This window comes from Mustela nigripes, chromosome 15 (assembly GCF_022355385.1).
Source record: "Mustela nigripes isolate SB6536 chromosome 15, MUSNIG.SB6536, whole genome shotgun sequence".
Classification (NCBI taxonomy): Eukaryota; Metazoa; Chordata; class Mammalia; order Carnivora; family Mustelidae; genus Mustela; species Mustela nigripes.
The window spans coordinates 8,851,719-8,864,567 of record NC_081571.1 but is presented as its reverse complement, the minus strand read 5'-3'; the positions used below and the strand labels follow the sequence as shown (position 1 = coordinate 8,864,567).

The 12,849-nt window shown below is 37.0% G+C and overlaps 1 protein-coding gene across 2 annotated transcripts in view; it reads right to left on the bottom strand.

Moving 5' to 3' along the window:
• Positions 1-12,367, bottom strand: part of CDK8 (cyclin dependent kinase 8) — a 138,986-nt gene extending 126,619 nt beyond the window's left edge. For both annotated transcript variants that reach the window (XM_059377728.1, XM_059377729.1), the window contains exon 1: positions 12,224-12,367. In XM_059377728.1, coding sequence (XP_059233711.1) covers positions 12,224-12,351 — 128 coding nt within the window. In that variant the 5' untranslated portion in view covers positions 12,352-12,367. The remainder of the gene's footprint in view (positions 1-12,223) is intronic.
• Positions 12,368-12,849: the final 482 nt, after the last annotated feature.

Sequence of the window (12,849 nt, the reverse complement as noted above, 5' to 3'; positions counted from 1 at the left end):
AAAGCTGGGCAGAGAATGAAAGGATGACCAAAGCCAAGCCATAGGAAAGAGAAGGAATCATCTAAGTAAGAGTCCGTATGTTAAGTGGCTGGAGGTAGAACACATCTAGAGCATTAGTTATTTGTAATAGGAATAAAGTGTACCAGCAATATTAAGTGGGAATAGAGAAATCTGATGAAATGAACATAAGATGTAAATATAATAATGACTATAACTTTAAATATCCATGTGGCTCTTAATTTTTTCTATCCCAACAAGTAATCTAAAATACAAAGAACTATGTGGAGAAAGAAAACTCAAAGCAAAAGTTCCAAAAGAATAATCTAAACAATTCCAACTTTACAATGTATTTACCCCCATGATTCATTCAAACATATCATTACTATATCTATTCCCACTTCTTCCTTTCAGATAAGTTTTGTTTTTGGAGTGGAGATGTGTAATTGGTGCAACCTTTTTATAGGACATAACACTGACCCATAGAAGAGCCTTAATCCAGGCCTATTAGAACTTATTCCTAAGAAACTGACCTGCACTTCACCAGTCCTGCATTGAGGTACCAGGGTTGTTAACAGTAACTTGTTCTTGGGCATAATGACATTTCTACGACCACTGAAAGCCACTCCCTATAGATAGAACAAGGGAGCTTCTCTTGCTACAGGAAAAACTTTACTCTTTGCCAGTGGTATCAGCAAATAACTCTGTGGGGAACTTTGGGGCCCTGGGAAGTTGTGCTCCCAACCTGAGAGAATGCTGTGTGCAAAGATAGATGTGAAGGACATTTATTGCAGTGCTTTTAAGGAGCATGAAAAAGTGAAGGAATCAAAACGCCCTTCAACTGGACCAGTATATTACATCCATAAAACAGGATGATGAGCTGATGAAATGAATTGTGTTATATGCACAGATACTGATCATCAAAACATATGAACTGAAAAAAGCAAGGCACAGAATTATATACACATTATCATACAATTTGTGTTTAAGGATAATGACATATAGACCTTTCTAATTCAGACATATAACCCAGCAGCCATTAAAGAAATGAATGATAAATGTGACTTCATAAAAATAAGAGTTGCATGTGAAAAACAATAACATAGTCAAAAGATGTTTGTTCCCACAAACCATACCCAAGAAAGCTATCAGTGGAGAGCTCTGGAAAGAGGACCTGAATGGCTGGAGGAGACAGGATGACAACACTTTAGTTTGCACTCAGTAAATTTATGTTCTTTCTCATATGCATGTGTGGTATGCTCAAAATGAATAAAGTATTACAATAAATTTTAAAATCTATCCATAAATATAAATGCTTCTTTATGTATACACATGAGGAGCTGCTGACAATTATTACTCTAAAAAGAAAGACTTAGATTTTCCTAGTTATCCTTATGTACTGACTGAATTTTTTATTATGAGGATATATGAATTTCATATCCTTATCTTATTTGAATAAAAAGACAGTTGTTTAAAGTATATAACTTTTGACCCTGAAATTCTACTTCAAGGACACTGCATACATATTTTCTAAAAGGCCCTTTGATAACTGTAATGGTTAAAATTTGGAGACTACTTAAATTTTTTCTATCACTAGAGAACTGGTTCACTAGATACATATTTATATTCATATATACGTAATGCCCATAATAATTAAAACTTAATTATAGCTATATTTACTAATGGGAAAAGATGCATAATATTCTTGAATGAAATAAAGGTAAGAGCACACTAGATTTCATTAATCTCTACTTATATTCACAGCATTATCTGTGAAGATGATAAAATAGTAACTGTCTTTAGGGCTTTTAGTTTCTGTATACATTTCTGGACTACAAATTTTCTACAATGTACCTATATCACTCTTATAATCAGAGGGGAAAAAAAGCTATTTTATTTAAAAAAATAAAGAACTACCTTGAATAGCATGGAATGAATGAACAAATAAGGAAATAGCAAGCTAGTATCTACAGGTTTAGCTTCAATAATACAGCCAATGTGGAACCAAAGATGGAAGTAAAGATTCTCACTGCTTGGCCTTGAATGATAAAGCTACCCATAAAAGTACCACAAAACATTTTGGATAAAACCTACAAAGTGAGTTATAATTTCAGCTCTAGGGTCCAAAAATCTTTCACTGAATTTTCCTTTTGTTTAGCATACATTACTTAACCCAAACATTTCATCATCTCCCTTCCCTGTGTGTGCCATACAGTATGCCTATCGCTCCTGAAAACACTCTCTAATTGGTTGTTATACTTTTACCTACAAAGCCCTGGTTTTTCTCCAAGTTGTTGTGTACATACTGCGTAAATCCTGTTGCACGATGGGGTTGATCCTGAGTTTTCTCTTCCTTCTCAGGACTCAACTTATTGGCCTGGATGGACATTATTTTTTTCTACATTCTAACCTAGGACCTCTTCTCATTCTACACTTTCCCTAGACAATTTTAAGATCGCTCGAAGCTTCAAGTACCTGGTAACTCCCAAGTTTACCTCTACCCAGATCTATCTCTCGCATGTATCTGCCTAATGAACATTTCTTCTTAGATGTTTAACAGGTACACAAAATTCAATACAACAAAACAAACTTGCTCCTCTTACTGTTTTGGCTATCTGTGTGAACGGCAATATGCTGCTGCTCACACCAGAAACCTAAGCAAGCCTCATCCATGGTTCTTCTTTTCCTCCTCTCTCACTTCCAAGAAATTAACAAGTCCTTTCAATTGTTCCTCATTCTCTGGGTCATTTCCTAATTCCAGCCTCTCTCACCTAGAATACTGTCACATTCTCCTTACCCCATGTTCCCTGTAGTTATTCTGAATGTGTTGCCAAGCAATCTTTTAAAAATGATTAATCTGAACTTGTTACTATCTATTTAAAATCCTACAAATGGTCCTCATTGTCTTCAGAATAAAGTACGAAATCCATGACATGATTTCCAAGACTCCACTTACTTCTCCAACTTAATTTTTTATACTTCTCACCTCACCTGTTACTACTCTCTAAGATCTGGCACTGAAATCCTTTCAATTCCCTCACTATACTATCTTTCCTTCATATCTCTATAAATGCTACTCGGAGGTGGTTCCAAGGGGTCCTGAAGAGAACTTTAGCCTTCCCACCTACAACATGATACAAAGTTTCTGAGATCAATTCAAATAAATAATTTAAGTTAAAATTTATTACACACCATACAACCCCTACCACACTCCCTTTTCAACAAAATAGAAGCCCCTTCCTTTATAAAGAATTTCCAGGGGCGCCTGGGTGGCTCAGTGGTTTGGGCTGCTGCCTTCGGCTCGGGTCATGATCTCAGGGTCCTGGGATCGAGCCCCGCGTCAGGCTCCCTGCTCCACAGGAAGCCTGCTTCTTTCTCTCTCTCTCTCTCTCTCTCTCTGCCTGCCTCTCTGCCTACTTGTGATCTCTGTCTGTCAAATAAATAAATAAAATCTAAAAAAAAAAAAAAAAAAAGAATTTCCAGAACCAGATGCTACCCCTCTAGCTTGCACAGTAACTCCCCAACACTCACTCACTCTTATGTACTGCCCATTCACTTGTGTAACTTCTAATTATCTTTCAAGTCGCAACTGAAATATCATCCTTAAACCCCCAAGAGCAGATCAGGTACCCATATGGCAAACTATATATTTTCCCCTATCTCAGCCCTATCCCACTATGCTTTAATTACCTTTTTACTTGCCTGTATCCCTCAAAAGTCTGTAAGTTCCCTAAGGACCAATGGCCTATTGACTGCTGAATCACCCATATCTGGCACAGAACCTGGCATATTAGATGTTCAGCAAATAGTCACCAAATAAATTAAAAACATTTTTAAAAATTTTACCAAAAAGAAAACAAAACAAACAACTACAGCTAAAGAGGAACTATAATGAAATGTCAGATATCTGAATGATCTGATTTTACATTTAAAAGGATCTTCAATGTTAAGTTAGCATTAGAAAACAAATTATAAGCTTGACATTATTTTAAAAATTGCATATGAACTGAATTTTTTGCAAACTGAGTCCCATGATACACTAGGAGAGCTCATGTAGTTAAAGAAAATGAAAAAAAAAAAAAAACTCCACATAAATTTATTCTATATGAACTTAAATTTTCACAATTGGCTTTCCTTAAAACAGAAGCCTTATAAAAATCATTTTTTCAATACTTAACTCTGCTTTCCCCAGAAATATGACTTGCTTAACATAAAATATAATATCACTGATGGACAAGTTTTAGTTTTTTCTTAATCCCTTTAGTTCTCTGAACAGCCTCTAAATACAGATGTCTAGAAACATACAGACTGAGCCCTGCATCATGATGTCAAGAATTCCTCTCCTTGGAATGATTATTTGTTACAATTCGTGAGCTATAATAAAACTATAGATTTTAAAGAACTGTCTAGGGAGAGGAGAAACTGAGTTACCTCGAGTAGTAGTAGCCTAAATAATTTTGTATTCATACAACAAAATTAAACTTCAAATATCAAATAACCATGGAATTTAAACAAAAATGTCAACTCTGGTCCCAAGACTAATTATATTTTCCTTAAATTTATAAATATAGGTTTGATCCCCTCTTAAATTGATTTATTTACAAGGTATATTTCAGAAAATATCTTTATCCTTTGTAATGGTTCAATTTTTCAAATACCTGGGACTTATATTTGGTTCAGATGATTAACAAAGTTTGCCCTGCCTCTGGCTTTTGGGTTTCTTCAATTCTTTTCCTGGTTTCAAACTTTGCTTGTCTGAGTATTTTCATAAGATGCTCTTCTTTTAGTGTCCTATAATATGCTCAAGTTTTTAATTTCAGCGAACTTAAAAGGAAGACTTTCAACTATGAATTTCATGTACACCAAAAATAAAAAAAAATTCAATACCTGTCAACATTTGGCAAAGTGCCAGGAACTGAGGGGAACACAATTACTGCCCTATAGGAAATCTATAATATCTAACCCATAAACATTCACCAGAAAGACCCAAAGGACATATAAACATTAACCACATATACACTGAAGTAGTTACATAATACCTCTATGAAGGACTGAATATGTTGTGTGGAGTGATGAGTGAAGAGGGAATTATTGGAGTTGTATGTTAAGATAAAGCAGTTAGGATTTCCGAACCTAAATGTTAGAACCCACTCCGGTTGGGAGATAAAATTTTCAGCACAAGTAGAAATAACACAAATGTCCACCAACTGATGAATGAGTAAACAAAATGTGTTATATCCATACAATGCAATATTATTCAACCATAAAGGCAATGAAATACTGATACATGCACAACACAGATGAACCTTATAGACATTATGCTAAGTAAAAAACAAAATAAAGCCACACACTGTATAATTCCATTTATATGAAATGTCCACAATAGCCAAATCCATAGAAAAAGTATATTAGTGGTTGCCAGAACCTGGAAAGACAAGGATGTGCAGTGATGGCTAACTGATAGGGGGCTTCTTTTTGGAATAATAAAAATGTTCTGGTATTAGATAGGGGAAGTAAGTGCACAGCCTTGGAAACATACTAAAAAGCAGCGGATTGTATACTTTAAAAAGGTGAATGAGGGGCACCTGGGTGGCTCAGTCATTAAGGGTCATCAGGTCATGATCCCAGGGTCCTGGGATAGAGCCCTGAGTCGGATTCCTGGCTCTGTGGGAACCCTGCTTCTTTCTCCCTCTGCCTGCCATGCACTCGCTCACGCTCTCTCTCTCTCTCTCTCTGTCAAGTAAATAAATAAAATCTTAAAAAATAAAGTAAAAGGGTGACTTAACATATCTCAATTTTAAAAAAAATTTTTCCTGCCATAACACATCTGAAGGACATGACATTAATTCCGTCAGTAAAGGCAGCTTACTACAAATGGATGGTTTTGTGACTTTGACAACAACTGTACTTAAGAACCTTGAGAATCATGACACTAATGGGTCTTCAAGCATCAAGATCAAAATAATAGCTGAAGGTCACTTTTTAGTGACAACATCAAGAACTTTCTTGAAGTAATAAGAGATACCTAAAGACAAAAAATATCTTAGTAGTTTCTAAGTAACAAAGAGATGACCAAGGCCTACCTAAGCTGTGTGAAGGAAAGGATTTACAAACTGTTCTGAAGGAAGAAAGGACAGTAGGATTTTCATTCTCTAGCTAAGAACAGAAAAAGAATTTAAAAAAGAATAGACAATGAGGATTGGATTCAACAGCAAAAGGCACTACAAGAAAGATGACACCAGCCACGGAGAATATCTGTTTCTCAACACTGATTTAGTACACACAGTTGCAACTTACATATGGGTCATATTTCAAATGTTTATACATGATAATTCTGACCACATTTGCTAAGAGAAATAATTTTTGAAAAAGCAGGTAAGTTTGCAAATGCCTACAGTAATTTATCATAATCTGTCATTATTTCTATTTTTCTAGCTGAAATCCAGCCTGCTGGAAGCCATCTCCCCACCTCCCTCCCATCTCTTCATACATCAGATTCCAACAACAGAAATTCCCCCTCCAATCTGTTGTCACCACCATCTTGCAGCATAGAAAATTCTGGCTTCCTACTCCTCATGGAGGTGAGACCACGCTAAAATCACCTGCTATTAGAGTTATAATCAAAATGGAGTTTTGCCATGGGAGCTTTACCTATGAGAGATCATTCTTAAATCAGACAGCTGAATTTCAGAGGCTGCCCATACTCTGATTCAGCAACATTCTTGTGATGGAAAACGGCCACACAGAGAATTAAGGTGTTTGCTGTTAAGTAACGGAAACGTCATCATGTCCGGTGGGTACAATGGACCATCTGTAGTGTGTGTACATAATACAACACGCACAGCAGGAGCTCAAAGGCGAAAAGGTGTGGGGAGGTAATGTGTGAGAAGAAAAATTCAAACACACAAAATCTACTGGGGTCTGTAAGCAGACAATAAGAAAGCACCCTTCTTTATCCCAGTCATCTTAAAACACCCTTTCTGATGAGATCTTCCCCATCAAGTCAAACAAAATTTTGCCATCTTTGAAAGGCTTTCCTTGAAAACCCTAAACAGTTGGAGCTATCCATTTCTGGGTTCCAATCGCACCTTGTATTAATTATTATAGTGCTTATTACATTGCTGCAGTTTATTTACATTGGTTTCCCCAGTAGATACCTCCTCAAATAATGAAATATTTTACTCATCTTTGTATTCCCAATACTTTAGACAGTGCTCAGCATATAAAGGGGTCCAATAAATATTGGTTAATGAATGACTGAACAGATTTCTTCAAATGTTCAAAGAAAGAGCAAAACTAAAAATCAAATAAACAAATTACAGATTAATTAATTTGCCAGTCTTGCTACTAACAAAATGGAATTTAAACATGAAACCTCAAAGTGGTTTCAACCAGTGGCTCTGAATGCACTGAATACCCAGGGCAGATAAAGTCAACAGTAAGCAGACAAAGTGCATAGTAAATACTTTGCTAGTCCCTTTCTATCTCATTTTTAAAAAGTTATAAGGAATACTCCTTATTGGGCATGCAAAATCCCCAACAATGGGTATACATTTTGTATCTTGGCATTTCTGACATCTAAAGAAATATTTAAAACAAATTGAACACAGATACAGAATTCAGTAATATCTGGAAGAAAAACTATTAGATTCCTTCAGGGGAAACAAAGGGTTCCACCAAGTTCTGATCATAATTAAGGAATTAAAACTGAATTAAAGCTCCCACGCAGACTAGATCAGAAGAGTCCCTTGTGCTAGCCACCAAATGAATGGTTCACAGAAGTGGAAGCAAGCACTAGCCTATAAATCCCAACAACTGCAGAGCTAAAGATGATGGAATGCTATAGCAGTATAAGGCAGGTAAAGTAGCCGGTAAGTCTTTGGAAGTTGACCTAACTTCTTTTAGCCAGTTGGCGAGAACCCACAGTAAGACGTGACACAAGAAACATAAAAATGTGGGCGCCTGAGTGGCTCAGTGGGTTAAAGCCTCTACCTTTGGCTCAGGTCATGATCTCAGGGTCCTGGGATTGAACCCCACATCAGGCTCTCTGCTCAGCAAGGAGCCTGCTTCCCCCTCTCTCTCTCTGCCTGCCTCTCTGCCTACTTGTATCTCTCTGTCAAATAAATAAATAAAATCTTAAAAATATATATATATCATTGTCTAAAGTAAAATTTTAGTAGCTGTTTACCTCATCTTGCAAAAGTATTATATTTTATATTCATAATTTTTACTTTCTGAAATCATAATACTAGGAAAGACCTTAAAATTTTCAACTCAAATCCTCTACTCTTACAAATAAGTAAACCAAGGGCTACAAAAGGCAAGTCATACTGGTAAGCAGAGGCAGAATCCAAACTCAAAGTCAGTTTTCTAGTCTCCCCGACTAGAAAACTGACTTTGAGTTTGGATTCAAGAGTTTTTCCCACTAGATTAAGAACTGTCTTATCATAACATGCCTTATTAGAGTTAGATTCTCCCTCCACACATGTATATGTATGTGTGTGTATATTTATACACATAAAATGTATGTGTGTATGTATAGATACACCCACATACCTACATACATACTCGTGGCACTGGGAAAAACCAGGCTGTTCAGAAATATATTTAAAAAGTATACCAGTTAATTGAAAAACCTAGTCCTATGATAAGGTATTCATGTTTTCTGAATGACCCATTAAAACACCAAATCTCCATGTCTAGGTTTATATTTACCTTAATATATTAATTATATAAGGCATAATGATTAAGCACATGGGCTCTGGAGTAAGAGACCTCTTTGTAACCCCTAACTGCAGCTCTGACATTTAATCAGTTGTATGACCACTGACAAATTTAACCTTTCTAACTAATTTAAACTTTCTTACAGTTTCCTCACCTGTAAAACTGAAAAACAGAACTGACCTGATATGGTATTCATGAGGGTTAAACAGATGATAAACGTAAAGGACTTTGCCAAGAACTTAGATCTTATTCAATAATTTAGTTGTTATCAATATTACTGCCTACTAATCTGAGGGTTGCCTACAAAAGTGCCCCAACAAAAGTTTTCTTTATAGTTCTTACTCTCTCTCACAGAAACACACACAATCCCAATTATATATTATCTGTTCTTCTGAACATAGAGTGTAGCAAACTGACAACACTGTTCAAGAGAATTCCTTTTGCTTTTCTTTTATAGAGATCAAACTCTTATCTCAAATTGATTTTTAAATTCTAGAAATGTCCATTCCCTATAATGAGAGTTTAGAATTTAAAAATACAAATTGTTTTCTGTCTTCTTGCACCTTTCCATTTTTTGGACAAAATGAGTTTGGCTGCCTAAATTCTGCGAAAGGAAATGCAATTGTCTCAGAAAGAAAATGAATCTCCTTGCTTCCTACTGAGTACCCTTTTGGTGTTCAGACACAAAGGACACACTCGATCTCATTTATGGTGACAGTGAGAACAAATTATTTCCAAGATTTATTGTGTACTTATGTTTTAACTCTGAAATTAACACAATTATAAAAAGACCTTTATGGATACATATATTCATGCCTCAAATAAAGTATTTCCTCCTTCCCCACATTCCCTATAATGCAGAGTTTATCATAAGTATAGGATACTAGCAGGACAGTATTAATTCTTTAAGTCAAAGCAACAACCTTTTGAGCTGTTTTGTTTCCTAAAAATAATTTAAGAAGCTAAGTCATCTGGTTTAAATTCTTTTACTATGTATTCATGTTCTGTGATGCTTGTTGAAAAACTGAAAGGATATAACATTTACATACGTTAATTTTAATAGTAAAATATGTCTAAACAAAACCTATTTTATTGTAAATCTCTGGATTCTCTTTGAAGGTCTTATTCTCTGGGTTCCTAGAGTAAAACTGCAATTTCAGTTACAGAATGTATAATTTAATTTGAAAGTAAATCAATACTAGAAACAAATTATTTCATCATCATCTTTTTACAAAGATTAAACAGCCACAAATTTTATTTTACCAGGACTAAAATGCATTAAATTACATTTCACTGACATAAGATCAAAAGAACCTCATAAATATAAAGCTGTATTTTACCAGAGTGAGGTTATAAGAAGCCAAACCAAAAATATTCCCTCTGGAAAACAAAAACTGTCTTAAGTAATTTTAAAACTCTCTTGACATTTGATGCTTTTTTATTTTTTTAAGGTTCATCTTATAAACAAAATCATTAAAGGTTGCTAGAAAACAAGCCTAAAGAATTAAAAATAAAGTTATTTTTTCCAATAAGCAATGCTACTTTTTAGCTATCAAAAATGACTAAGAAGTGTTCACATACTATATACATTTGGCTATTTTTAAGTTGTTTAATTCTTCTAAAATTACTCTTGGTCTAAAATAAACCTAACCATGAGATATAAAATGTGGTTATAAGTACCACTTGCCAATAAAAAATACCATAGTTTTAAAATAAAATACAAAATCAAAGTTAATAAATGTATGTTTTATTAGCTTAAACCGGTAATTTATGAAAACAGAACTGGCTTCTCTCAGAGATTAAAATAATTTCCAGTCACCAGAATTTTATAAAACAGATGACAGACTAGTCAAATATACTACTATGCCTAATCTCATGGGATTGGGGATTTTCTGAATATGCCCCAAATTACATAATATTGGGGGAAAGGGAGATGGTTTAAGGCTTTTGGAAAAATATTATATGAGGATCATTTTTAAAATATGCTGGAATTCTTCAATAAAAAGTATAAAGAACAGAGTCAACGGTAGGTATCTCCAGACGCTGATTTCTCAAATGTCACCAGATTATCCATTCCACTAAGAAGTACTTTTAAATATCTGCAGCACACAGAGTATCAAGTTTTCAAATCCGAAGCTTTTACAGATATCTGTCCTGCTTTTACTGCTCCATATTAACACTGAAATGCACATACCCAATTTATTAGAATCACTATCTTCCTCTAAAAGTCCCTTTTTATTTTAAAAAGATCTCACTAAATCTAAGAAAAATGTTGAATTAAAATAAACACTTCTTTTTCCAGTATCCAGAATATTAAAATATTTATAAATATGGCTCCCCCAACTTACTTCGGCTTTATGAATGGTTTCATTTTTTCAGTGCTAATATAGTTGTGAACATACCCTCCTACCTAATGTGGAAAAAAAAGCAATTATTTTAAACCTTGAATAGCAGCTAACAAATTAACAGTGATATTCAAGTAAACCTACTTTGTTTACACTGAAATCTCAAGATTATATAATAAGCTCTGACATTATCTTCCGAGCAATTTTCTATACTGTCAAAGGCAACAGAGACAACATACGTTTTAACAAGAGGAAAACAAGGAGTTAATAAAATATATCTTCCCCTCAACTAAGAATTGCCTTCTCTTTTGTCAATATTACACGACATTCATCTACTGACAAAGGAAAAAATGAACACTTCACTTGCCTGCTTAAGAAACTAAATTGGGAGCATTATCAGTCATAGACTTAATTAAGTTATTTCTAGGGGAAAATATTTAAAGCAAAGAGGCTATTTACAGTTCACTGCCAACTGCTAAATTTTGGGGGAACAGGCCTGAACAAAATAGTCCCTATTTGTCCCTTGCCTTTTTCCCCACCACCCACCCTGCACCAAACCCCCATTGTTCTATCTAAAACTCACAGGTTAATGATATCTAAATAGCAACTGCTACATTTATGTTACAGATCATCACTACGGAGAACTCTTCAGCATCACATTTACTTGCTGCTTTCTTTCCCCCAAATAAAATCCAAATTTGGTAATAAATCAATTACAAACTGGTGGGGGAAAGGATCACAGCTTCCCTTCCAGACTGATGGATGTCACTCCAGAGGCGTGAGGAAATCTCCTAGAAGGTTACCATAATAAATCGAAACCCCCCGCCGAAAATCATTTAAACTGACGTTTTACTACAATTTTTTTTTTAAATCTATAACCGAAACCCTTGAAAAGTATACAGCCCATGGAGTAGAAGCTCCTTTTCCCTATTCGCCACCAAAGTAGAACACAGAAGCAGCAGCAGCACGCAGGATTCCGAGTGGGTTTGGATCCCTCGTACACCACTTCCTCCCCAAACCTGGCTAGCAGGGCCAGATGCTGGTGTCGAGGAAGTGGGAGACCGGCACGCCGGCGCCCCGCTCTCCCTCCGGGCTACCTGCCTCGGCCTGCGGGAGCGCCGCCCAGCGCGGACACTGGCAAAGACACAAACACTCACCCATCTTTCCTCTTGGCTTTGTAGACGTGACCATAAGTGCCTCGGCCAACTTTGCAGCCCTCGTATTCAAACAGGTCCTCGACCCGCTCCCGCTCGCTGCTCAGCTTCACTTTAAAGTCATAGTCCATTGTCACAGCCTCCGGGGCCGGGGAGCTGGGTCGGGGGGCCGGGGGACAGGGGTGGGGACCGGGGAAGCTCCGGCAGCCGCAGCCCCCGGGAACCCGCCCGCTCTACACCCGGCGGCCGCAGCACCAGCCCGACTGATGCGGCAAGAGCAGGAGGAGGCCCCGCGAGAGCGCCGGGGACATCCAGGGGGATAGCGGGGCAGAGGCCGGCCGAGAGCGTGGGGGGACGGGGAGGTTCCCCCGGGCGAAGGAGAGCAGAGGGACGAGGGCTGGGGGTGGGGAGCGGCGTCTCTGCCCTTGTCCCCGCGGGCTCCCGGGGCGCCGGCTCTCCTGCTCGCTCTTGCCGCGCGTTCTGCTCCCGCTGCGGGGAGCGGCGGGGCGGCCGCAGCCGGCTCTCCTTCTCTTACACTCGCACTCACGCCTCACCCTCTCACACACACGCTCACACTCACTCACTCACTCACTCTCTCTCCCATACACTCAAACAGAAAGGCAGCGCCG